General features: G+C 37.4%; 1 protein-coding gene across 9 annotated transcripts in view; it reads left to right on the top strand.

The window, feature by feature from the left end:
* The window catches only part of UBR5 (ubiquitin protein ligase E3 component n-recognin 5), a 154,453-nt gene that overhangs the window by 79,204 nt on the left and 62,731 nt on the right, over nt 1-12,518 (top strand). For all 9 annotated transcript variants that reach the window (XR_002523917.2, XR_002523918.2, XM_017962206.3 and 6 more), the window contains exons 10-14: nt 5,248-5,364; nt 5,447-5,557; nt 6,690-6,844; nt 7,972-8,089; nt 11,171-11,355. Coding sequence is in view for 7 of the 9 variants with exons in the window: in XM_017962206.3 (XP_017817695.2) it covers nt 5,248-5,364; nt 5,447-5,557; nt 6,690-6,844; nt 7,972-8,089; nt 11,171-11,355 (686 nt within the window). In the remaining 2 variants the exon portion in view is untranslated. The remainder of the gene's footprint in view (nt 1-5,247; nt 5,365-5,446; nt 5,558-6,689; nt 6,845-7,971; nt 8,090-11,170; nt 11,356-12,518) is intronic.

Genomic DNA, 12,518 nt, shown 5'->3' with positions numbered 1-12,518 from the left:
GTGAGCCAAGATCATGCCACTGCACTCCAGCCTGGGCGACAGAGCAAAGTTCTGTTCCCATGCTAAAAAAAATTAATATTCCTTACTGTTCTGGGTCTATTTTTATGTAGTGTAGAGGAAACAATAAGTAGATTTATTCCCTTTATATTGTAGAGTTGTATGTTACTCTGTTTCTTTGAATGGTGTTGAGAGGAAATGGACCATTTCATTTGACCCCTTGTTTAAGCTCTTTGGAGCAATCTCCCTGTTGGAACCAGCTGATCAGACTTGCTGGTTATACTGCTTCACCTTCATTGTGCTTCCCACACTGAGGAGAATGAAGGCAGAGGGTTCTAAAAGTGGAGTTGGCTGGGGAAGATCTTTGATTTGTTTTTATTGACATCTGGAAACTTCCAGGATTAACTAGATGTGTCACAAATGTAATTTAATATGAAGTAAGAACAAAATGAAAAATGATCATAAAAAGGAAAAGCTCGGCATAAAAAGCATATGAAAAAGTGGATAGGCAGAGAGAAATGAAGTGTGAATGGACACAGTTGGCCAAATTGCAGTGTATCCTGTAGTTGCCATCCATTCCAATCATGACATGCAGTACATTGTATTTGGTGACAGGAGTTGGAGCTGCTACCTAATGATAAAACCAGTGTTTGCTCATAGTAGAAAATATGTGAAAACCAAGTTTTGTGGGGCAAAATTTAGGAATAGACAGGCTAACTTTTTCACAGTATAAATTAGTAAACATAGGTGTGGCCAGTTAATAGAGTTGGTGTTGCTGGGCCAAGTGTTTTTTAAAGCTTTGGCCACTATTTCATGTCTCATATTTTTAATAGTTTTCCTTCCCCCTTTGAGGAAGGATTTCTAGTTAAATTTACGATCCATTTATGTTGGACAGTTGCAGATTTACTGATTCAACTTCTTTTTGTTGAAAAATAGAGCTACAAACTACTGCTCTTTAAGGAAACGTGCATAGCCACTTTCTCTAGTTGGATTGAGCAGATGTCAGCTTGCTCAGAAGCAGCAATTCATATTTAATAAAAACATTATTTTCTATGACTTATGAAATGAGTGAGCTAAAATACTGTCCTTGTGTATTTATTTTGTATTTCTGTACATATAATAATTTTCTTTAATATGGATAAATCTGAAGCAGGCAAGACCTAGTAGGTAATTTTTTTGTTCTCTTCCTGTGGGTTCATAGTTGTGCTATTCATCTTCATTTGTCCATAGTGGATTTTCAGGGCCTGTAGGGGTTTAATTGGCTCATCCAGGCCTTATCACCCTGGGGGACATTGCCCTATTTCTGAAAGATAAAGACAAGGCAGTTCCGAGAGGGCCTCATGCACCATGCACCATGCACCAGGCTCTTGCTACTGGGATGGTTTGTTCAGGATTGTACTGCTCTCGTAAGGCATTTTTACCCAAAGAAGCTGGAGTTAAGATTCATTTGCTCATTCAACAATTGATGAGTGTGTTCCTGCTTTGTGTCATATACCAAGCTGGCATATGGTAATGTAGTTGTGAGTATGATATTGGCCTTTCCACAAGGAATTCAGTGGGGAACACAATCATTAAATAGAATATAATGTGATCACAGTGTGGTCAACGCTAGACTGAAAGTATGAATAAAGTGCCATAGGGGTTCAGAATGGGAAATGGCCCATACCGCCTGAGAGATCTGGCAAAGGCGTCGCAGAGGAGGCGACATTTAAGCAGCATTTGTAAGGTGAGGTGGGCATTGACCAAGACACAAAGGTATTTCAAACGTATTAGGCATGGGCCCAGAGTCACGAAAGGTCATGATGTGTTTGAGGAACAATGAAAAATTCAGAATTGCTGCTTTGTGGTGGGGAGAAGGAGAAGAGGTGGGATGACTAGGCAGTTTGCCAAGCAAGGAGTTAGGATATTGTTTTGCAGCAATTTAGACGTCAATAGAGTCCTTAGAGAAGTGACTTGATGTGATTGGTGGGGTTTTGTTTTGTTGTATTTGATTAGTTTTAAGGAGGCGAACATTACTGGCATGATGGGAGAAAGAAACAGGAAAAATCGAAAGTCAGTTATGAGAAAATTGTGAGGATCAAGGAAATTGTGAGGATCTCAGCCAAAGCAGGGTTATGGGGACAGAGAAAGAGAAGAATCTGGCAGGGCGCGGTGGCTCACGCCTGTGATCCCAATACTTCGGGAGGCCGAGGCGGGCGGATCACGAGGTCAGGAGATCGAGACCATCCTGGCTAACACGGTGAAACCCCGTCTCTACTGAAAATATAAAAAATTAGCCGGGCGTGGTGGCAGGCGCCTGTAGTCCCAGCTACTTGGGAGGCTGAGGCAGGAGAATGGCGGGAACCCGGGAGGCGGAGCTTGCAGTGAGCCGAGATCGAGCCACTGCACTCCAGCCTGGGCGATGGAGCAAGGCTCCATCTCCAAAAAAAAAAAAAATCTGAGAGAGCATCGTAGACATGGGAACCTGGGAGCACCCCTCATCTCTTTCTTTTCTCTCATCAGTCAATTTGATTGTCATGTCTCCCATTACCAGGTGGGTGGTGAGGTCATTCATAGAGATAGGGACTACAGGGAAGGCACAGCTTTGCAGGAGATGGCAGATTCATTTTAGAGATGTCATTGTGCTTTTTAAGACAGCTGTAGGTAAGTCTGGAGATACGAGATTTACGCATTTAAAAGCATGATGCTCTAGTGGATGCAGTCACTGAGGCTGAAGGTGAAGCACAATTTGAATACAGGGACAAAGACAGAATCAGTGGCAGGGAGTGCATGGTAGTACCAGGGAGATGGAGGGAAGACCATGCATAGTAGTGCATGGTAGTAGTGCCAGGGAGATGGAGGGTAGATGGAAGACCAGTAGAGAATGGTGACCTGTGAAGTGAGGAGAGAAGGATGGGTTCCATAACAGATAATAAACTGAGGCAAATCATTTGAAGAGTTTAAAGAGAAGATGGATTGATGAAATACATTGGGCATTGATTTGGCAGTTGGAAAAAATGTTGTAGCCATCACTGAAAACTGGTAAGGTGAAACATGCCCAGGCAGTAATTCACTGTACCATGTTAGGACTGAAGGAGAGATTTGTTCGGATGGTTGTTGGGGGATATGAGAAGGAGTTGCCTACAATGTGTCTGTGGGTTATCTTTAAATAGGGGAGGAAAATCCTTCTTTCTCTGAGATGTGGAGAAGGGAGGAGGTGAGAATGGCGCTTTCATTAAGCAAATCTAGAGCTAGGAATATTGAGGAAGCCTGTGCCTGAGAGCTATCATTTTCTGGTTGAGTCAGAGATGAAGTCAGGGGAGGAGATTAGTCATAGTCGAATTTGATTGAGTGCTTTTTGCACTGGGCTCTGTGCTGTGTACTTTATCCAGCTGACCCTTGAACTATGAAGGGGTTAGAAGCACCCACTCCTCATGCAGTTGAAAATCCACGTAATTGTAACTCCCCCAAAACTTACTATAGCCTCCTGTTGACTGGGAGCCTTAGCAACAACATAAAGTTGATTAACACATATTTTGTATGTTATATGTAGTATATACTGTATTTATACAATAAAGTAAGTTAGAGAAGAAAATGTTATTAAGAAAATCCTAAGGAAAAGAGCATATATTTAGTATTCATTAAGTGGAAGTGTATTACCGTTAAGGTCTTTATTCTCATTATCTTCACGTTGAATAGGCTGAGGAGGGGAAGGAAGAGTTAGAAGAGAAGTTGTTTTTGCTGTCTCAATGATGGCAGAGGCTGAAGAGAACCATAAGCAGACCCTAACAGTTCAAACCCATATTGTTCAAGGGTCAACTATATATGTTACTCCATTTGGTTTTTACCGTGCAGTCCCCTCTCCCTTACCATGATTTGCATTACCTTAATACCCATTTTAGAAATGAAGAAATGGGTTCAGAGAAATTGTATAGTTTACCTGAAGTCACATACTTAATAAGTGTTGGATCTAGGTTTGGGACTCACTTAGTCTGATTCTATTATAGTTAATTCTTAACCGTAGGATTGAGAAGAGAATATGAAGTAGAAAGGTAAAATTTGATGCAGCTTCTATGGAGAAAGTCAGTAATGGTTTGTAGATATCCATGCTAAAGGTAAGGGAAGAATTGCTAACTTGGAGAATTCCAAATTTGGTCTCTTTTACATCCCCCAATAAAAGTGACTTGAAAATAGGGTTGACTGGTATAGGTAAAATAGAAGATTAAAATTAGTATTATTTCTGTGTAACAGTCAGGCATAACCTGTTGTTATTGTGTTATATTAATAAATCTTGTAAACTTTACAAGTTTTAGCTGAGCACTATAACGTTACCATCTGATCAAATAAAATTAAATTTTGGCAGAAAACCAGAAAGACACTGTTTATTTATCATACCCTGGGGTCAGAATCCCAAAGAAAGTGGAGAAGTACCGTGTATAGACCAATAGCATTTTTGCAACCTAAAATCTGTTATTGGCAAATTTTGCTGTGAGATTTCTAGGTAGCTTTGTGGCTCTGATCATTGGTTTTATGTTAAAGAAAATTATTATTTATTTACATTTATTAGCCAAGCTTTTTATAATTTAATTGCATTTCAACTTACTGCATGTATGTCAGCATAAAAGTGAACAAATTATTACCTTAAATATAGGCATTTGTTTCCATAGCTTGAAAGAGCTTACAGGGAAAGAATCTTTTGATTTGACATCGTTTTTCTCTGCTTCAGCTCCTTATTCTGTTTTTCTTTTTTTCCCTTCACTCATTCAGCACATTGATTGAGCACCTACTTGTACACTTAAGTTCTTAAGTTACAGTGGTGAATAAGACAAAGCTTATACTTGAGTGAGATAGTGTATAAACAGATGTGTCAAGTTGTGAAGTGCTGTGGATTAAAAAGAAAGCAGCATAAGGAACTGAATGTGAGAGTGGTGGTTCCGTACATAGCGTCATCAGAGACAGTCTCTTGAGGGAATGTCACCTGAGAAAGAGTAACAAGACAGAGGGAACAGCAAGGACAGTGGTCCAAGGGTAGGGTCATAGTGGACATGGTCCAAGAATAGGAAGAAGGCCAGTGTGAATGGAGGTGAGTTAATGGAGGGAGCCAGGGCCACCTTAATTGGATACCTTGTAGGCTGTGCTAAAGACTTGATGTAGTTGTAGTTTATGTGTTTTCATAATTAATCTAGATTTGATGAAGTGATTAAAGTGACAGTGTTCAAATCAGTAGATTTGGCAATTTTTATATTTATAGTATTGTATTTTACTTTATAGGATGGAACAAAATTCATCTGTATTGGGGCTCTATATTCTGAACTTTTGGCTGTCAGCAGTAAAGGAGAACTTTATCAGTGGAAATGGAGTGAATCTGAGCCTTACAGAAATGCCCAGGTATTTTATTTTATGAAATCTTGGATTGAATAGCTCTACATATCAGCATATAAAATAGTAATTTTTTTTAATGCTTTCAAAGAATCCTTCATTACATCATCCACGAGCAACATTTTTGGGGTTAACCAATGAAAAGATAGTCCTCCTGTCTGCAAACAGCATAAGAGCAACTGTAGCTACAGAAAATAACAAGGTATGAAACACTTTGCATTGATAAACATTTCATGCTTTAATTATTGTTTTCTTTTTTTCTTTTTTTGCTCCTTTTCCATCTTTTCATTTTCGATCTTTCTATGTTAACATAAATACAAAGTGTCTCAAGCCTTAGTAATCTAATGTATATTTTTGTTGGCTAGTTTATACTGTAACTTTAAAAATAGAAATGCTGAGGTGGGTAGATCATGAGGTCAGGCGTTCAAGGCCAGTCTGGCCAACATAGTGAAACCCCATCTGTACTAAAAATACAAAAAATTAACTGGATGTGGTGGCGGGTGCTTGTAATCCCAGCTCCTCAGGAGGCTGAGGCAGGAGAATTGCTTGAACCTGGGAGGTGGAGGTTGCAGTGAGCTGAGATCATACCACTCACTGCACTCCAGCCCAGGCGACAGTGCAAGACTCCGTCTCACATAAAAAAAAAAAGCTTTCTGGTTTAAGGAAAGGCAAAAATATTCGAGAAAATTGCTAAGAAAAGATGTTGAGAAGCTAGGAAATACCAAATGAGAAAGTATGGATATTATGCCTCATATTATCGGTTTGGCTTTAAAGTCACTGAATTCTTTTGTTTTGTTTTTGTTTTTTTGAGTTGGGGTCTTGCTTTGTTGTCCAGGCTGCAGTGCAATGGTCGTAGCTCACTGCAGCCTTGAACTCAAGCCTTCCGAGTAGCTAATACTGTAGGCACACACCACTGTGCCCTACTGATTTTTAAAACTTTTTTGCAGAGGCAGAGTCTCACTGTGTTGCTCAGGCTAGTCTCAAACTCCTGGCCCCCAGTGATCCTCCCTCGAAGTGCTGGGATTACAGGCATGACACCTGGCCTAAAGTCACTAAATTCTTTTAAAAATTGGTAGAGCAGATGTTTACTTCTGACCTTAAAGATGGCCTTAGAGATTCATTTCAGTAACTGCTATTTTGATTTGTGTGAAGAAGATATTTTAGTTTCTAGTCTTACTAAGAACCTCTCTGAATTACTTATTTTTATAGCATTTAACTCAAAACATTTTAGAACTCCAGTCTTTAAAGTATATATGCCTTGCCCTAGTTTTTACCACAATCCTTTTGAAAAGATGGCTTGATTTTTTTTAAAGTTCTAATATTTTATTCTTTAGGTTGCTACATGGGTGGATGAAACTTTAAGTTCTGTGGCTTCTAAATTAGAGCACACTGCTCAGACTTACTCGGAACTTCAAGGAGAGCGGATAGTTTCTTTACATTGCTGTGCCCTTTACACCTGCGCTCAGCTGGAGAACAATTTATATTGGTGGTGAGTCTATAGGGAGGAGGAATTTATCAGTGAATGCTTGTATATGTATAGAGAGATGCTTTGAGTAGTGGAATACCAACATGAGAAGGTCAATTAAAAGATAATGCCTTATGGAAGGGAAATTTCACTTTGGAACAAAGTAACATTTTAAAAAACTGTAACAGTTACATTTATAAAAGTAGTACATACTTAGTGAATATAATTAATAAGTTTTATAAAATATAAAGTAGAAACACAAATCCTTTAGAATCCTACCACGAGAGATAACTACAATTAACATTTGGGGGTATTTTAAATCTTTTTTTCCTCTACATAATCATGTACTTTGCTTTTACATAATTGAAAGTATAGGTTATAGGATTTTTTTTTTTATTTCATTGTATGAATATTCTCTACCTTATTTAATTATAGCTTTACTGTTAGAAGGTGACCTCACATTTTTTCTGTGTTGTATTTTAAGGAGTTAACAGCAAATTTGCATTTTGGAAACAATATACAGGGGAGTTTCCTAATGAAGTATAATTATTTGGAAGAAAATGTATCAATTAGGGCCAGGTACAGTGGCTTACACGTGTAATCCCAGCACTTTGGGAGGCCAAGGCCAGAGGATCGCTTCAACTGAACGCAAATCAATCACTTTAATTAAGCTAAGCCCTTACTAGGTCTGGGAGTTCGAGACCAGCCTGGGCAATACCGTGAGACCTAGTCTTTACAAAAAATACAAAAAGTAACTGGGTGTGGTGGTGGGTGCCTGTAGCCTCAGCTACTTGGGAGGCTGAGGCAGGAGGATCTCTTGAGCCCAGGAGGTAGAGAGTGCAGTGAGCTGAGATCAGCCACCTACACTCTAGCCTGGGCAGCAGAGCAAGGCCCTGTCTCAAAAAAAAAAAAGGAAATCAATTGATGAATTTCCCATAAAATTTAATTATAAAGGTTTAATAAAAGTAGATCCAGTTATTAATCTTATGGACAAATTAGAATTAAGATGAAATTGTACACGTTAATAGTTTTCTGAGGCGAAATTACTGGATAAATGCCAGAAATGCTTAACTGATAATATGTGTAATTTCAAATTTATTTAGTGGGCTGTTTTACTGCTTATTTGACCAATTTGTGTTTTTTGTTTTCAGGGGTGTAGTTCCTTTTAGTCAAAGGAAGAAAATGTTAGAGAAAGCTAGAGCGAAAAATAAAAAACCTAAATCCAGTGCTGGTATTTCTTCAATGCCGAACATCACTGTTGGTACCCAGGTAAGTGATGAATTAAGCCTGTCTTCCTGTCTTAAGGGACCTCATTTCTCTTCAGAATCACTTTCTTCCCTTGTAAGCAATTTTACAGGTAAGCATCATTTGAAGAATCAGTTTCCAATAACATGTATGTGTCACATCATTCTTCCTTCATTCAGTAGAGTAATACTGTATAGATTTTGGTCCAGTATCAGTAGGTTTCCCTATGGGGCAAGGTTCCCTGGTTTTAAGAATCACTTGCTACTTTTAAAATGCAGAATCTGGAACCTCTTACCTGAAATGTTTAAGTTTGTTTGGTGTTAGGGCCAGGCATCATTGTCTTTAACAAACATCCCGGGTGATTCTTACGACTAAACAGTTTGAAAGATACTGCTCTATGGGGATGTTGTCAGCATGAGGCAGGGGGCTTTGTCAAATCCCCATTTCTACCACTTTCTGGTTTTTGACCCTGAATGAGATGGTTTTAGGCTTCTACAGGTACTATTTTCTGGAAGCTGATATTCTTAATATCTCAGTGGTTCTCTAAGTGTGGTCCAGAGACTCCTGCCTTCTCCTCAACCCCTTCAGAGTCTGAAAATTTCCTTTCTTTTTCTATTACATATTTGTGTCAGGCTGAATTAGCTTCCTATTAGCTTCCTATTAGCTGAATTAGCTTTGTCAGAAGAAGGTATCACCAGATTGAATGCAGAAGCAGACATGAGAATACAGCTGTCTGACATTAAGAGATTTGCTAAAATATAAACAATGTTACTTGTCTCGCCGCTGTTTTTTTGCAAATCTATTTTCCATAAAAATTGTTTATATGAATGTGGGGGTTTTATTACTGTAAAATATTTAAAATTTTCTCAATTTCAATTACTAATATGTTTGATTTACTCAGTTTTAATTTACTGATTATTAAAACTAGATATGACCCATATAAACATAAGGTTTTTGGGATATGCAGTAATACTTAACAATGAAAAAAGGTCTTGAGATCAAATGAGTCTGAGAACGTCTAATTTATTACATTCTGGTTGAGGTTTATCTTCTGGGTAAAACTTAATGCTTATATTCATTACAGCAAATGCTGTTATGAATGTTTAAAAACGTAATCCTTAAAACTTAAGACAAAATGGTGGTTTCTAATTATAGAATGTGTTAATTTCTTCATCTAGCACTTTAAATGCAGGTTTTTTTTCCTCAGTACAAAGGTAGTAAAATGTACCTATTCTCTTTCTTCATGACACCTTTTTTCTTGGTCTTAGTCATGGTTTTCTTCTGCCTATTGGTCTTCTAACCAGAAAATTTTCAGCGATTACCCACTATTTTGAATATTATTGATTGGCCTTCATTATTTATATTAGTTTCTTTGGACAGGGTATGCTCTCTCTTTTTCCCTCTGCTCCTACCCCCTCTCTTTGCCCCTCTTTTCCTCCTTTGTAGGATCCCCCCTTTGCCTATTTAATTTAAATACTGATTTCAGATGTCCTGGACATTCTTTAATTGCACTCATGTACTAGCAGGATGTTGCAGCAGCTGCCATATCAGCAGGTAGGATGGCATTACTGTAGGCAGGGAGAGGAGAAAAAATACTTTAAAGATGCACTGGAGAAAAGCTATCAATAAAAAAGCTTGACACTAAATTGCTGAAAGATAACATATTAAAATACCTTGGTATAGAACCAAAGTTGTATTTTAAACTTGTAGAATACTGGAGGCTGAGGGCAGTTGCAGCTGCAGAACAAGGAAAATATTCATGTCTTAACATAAAAAATAACTGTTGGTCACTTAGAGTATTCAGCAGCATCTGTATTTATAGGTCATCTTAAGAACTATTCATTTTATGCCACGGAGTTAGAGTTAATGATACACAACTATTCTTTGGTAGAACTGTACCTCTAAGCCAATGTTTCCAGTTCCTGCACTTTTCAGATGTACCACCATCTTCTTTTGTTTGTTTCATTTAATTATAAGCCACAAAAAATCATGATCTTTGTATATACCTCTGGTCATCTATCACATAGTAAGATGGGGATATTGGAGAAATCAAAAGGTATCTCCAGAAAAAGTGTTTCTATCTAAGATGGAGATATTGTTGGTGTGTTTAACAGTGCTGTCTTGAAGGCCATTGGTTTTCAGAGTATGACCTGAGGTTAGTCCCTGACAGTGAGAGTTTTTTTTTTTTCCTCTGTAGGTTATTTACTCCTGAACTCAGTTAAACTTCTGACACTAATGTCTACATATTCTTTCTTAATTTAAAAGAAAAATTATTCATGGAACCTTCTGGCTAGCAAGAAACAATAGTCTTCTGGAAGAAAGACACATCTATAGAGATGAAGTTATAGAGCCTATCATGAATTAAGGGAAAAAGTTATTTCAAATTGTAGGAAACAGACAAGTATAATTGTTTTATTCACATTTTGCTTTTTAAGTGATAATGCCTTTTAGTTTCTTCTCTGCTGTTTCTGCTCTGTTTGTAGCAGAATGGTTGGGATATCTGCTGCATGAAAATTTAAAGTTAATGCTAAATTTTTAGCAAAATTGTTGAAATTATTCCTGTTCCTTAATATTAGAAACGAATTTTCTTTTCTTTTTCTTCTTCTTCTTCTTTTTTTTTTTTTTCTGAGATGGAGTCTCATTCTGTCGCCCAGGCTGGAGTGCAGTGGTGTGATCTGGGCTCACTGCAACCTCCGCCTCCCGGGTTTAAGCAGTTCTCTGCCTCAGCCTCCCAAGTAGCTGGAATTACAGGCACGTGCCACCACGCCCAGCTAATTTGTGTATTTTTAATAGAGATGGGGTTTCACCATCTTGGCCAGGCTGGTCTTGAACTCCTGACCTCATGATCCACCTGCCTCGGCCTCCCAAAGTGGTGGAATTACAGGCGAGAGCCACCACCACACCCGGCCTAGAAACAAATTTTCTTAATGAAGACCTTTAAGGTGATGCTTTTTCAGCCTTATTGATTGGGTAAGATTATATTGGGAAACTAGGAAGCCCAGTACTTTTATGTATTATATTTCATCCATTTGAAATAAATATTTTATATGTATATATATATTTAAAGTTATGTCATCTTGATGATGGTTTTCTTTTGTTTGCTAGGTATGCTTGAGAAATAACCCTCTTTATCATGCTGGAGCAGTTGCATTTTCAATTAGTGCTGGGATTCCTAAAGTTGGTGTCTTAATGGAGTCAGTTTGGAATATGAATGACAGCTGTAGATTTCAACTTAGATCTCCTGAAAGCTTGAAAAACATGGAAAAAGCTAGCAAAACCACTGAAGCTAAGTAAGTACTATACCTTAACTAATCGTGCTTTTACACCAGTTCCTTGTTTGCTCTGCATATGAATGAGAATAATCCAGGAAGACTTAGAGGTATATAGTGAAGTTGTAAACTCTTAACATGATAGGGTCTTGTTAAGGTTCCCAGGAAATTCGAAAGGAATTGCTAAATTTTACTGTTTGTAACTTGGCTAATATTTGTGTATTAAAACAGTTGATTTTAATATCCAGATGACATTGTAGCGTTCTTTTGATGCCCTTGTTTTGTTATTAGCGATATCCTTTGCAGGTGTTTTGTGGCAGTAATAATATGTTTAAGCCTTACTATTAAGCCGACATTCTCCTCTCTCCTTGTGTAATCATCTTAATTTCTACCTAACTTCCTGCCCTACATCTTGATTATTGAAAGGGTTTTTTACAGGTTAATGTACTCAAGAGGGAAATATCTGTAAAGAATTTGTAAACGTTTTTTGGGTTGAAGGGATTTGTGAATAGAAACACCACTGAATTTTGTATAGCCCCACATTTCTGGGGCTGGCTTATTGTTTGGAGAGTGGTACAGAGATCTTAACACCTGTGCTTTTAGAAACATCTACTCATCTTTAAAAATAATCGTTTGTACTGTAATTTGGTTGTTTGGTATGTGAACTTTAAAACTTTAGTAAAATTGTTAAATAACATTTTTTCTTAATCTTATAAAATATAGGTGACCAGTATAGTTATGTGGGAGAGTAGTGATAATCACGTTCTAGAAATAACATTTAAAACATCAGTGTATTTTCTTTTTTTCTAAATGTATTCAGTCATTGAAAAATGATAGAGATTTTACTGTACCTACAGCTTTTTAAGGTTCCAAACTTTTTTAGTTTACTTTCCATTTATACTCAGATGTTATGATTATAAATTTACTGACTTTACTGCTGTCATTCTCAGTGTCAAAAGTGCAAACTTAAATGTAGAAACAGTGATTACTGTTAAGTTAAATGTAATTTTTAACAAACCAAAGCTATTGCACTTTATACCTAATTAAGGTTTTGCTTTTAGTTTTAGTGTTCTTTCTCTGTCTTGGTTTTTAAAAAAAGATTTGTAGACTTTTCTTCTAATTACATTGAATTTTGTACTAAAAATAAAAGTAACAAAACATTTTCATTGTCTTACGAACTTTGT

Source organism: Papio anubis, chromosome 8 (genome assembly GCF_008728515.1).
Source record: "Papio anubis isolate 15944 chromosome 8, Panubis1.0, whole genome shotgun sequence".
NCBI lineage: Eukaryota > Metazoa > Chordata > Mammalia > Primates > Cercopithecidae > Papio > Papio anubis.
Note: the sequence above shows the minus strand (reverse complement) of the source record. Positions and strands in the feature narration are given on the sequence as shown.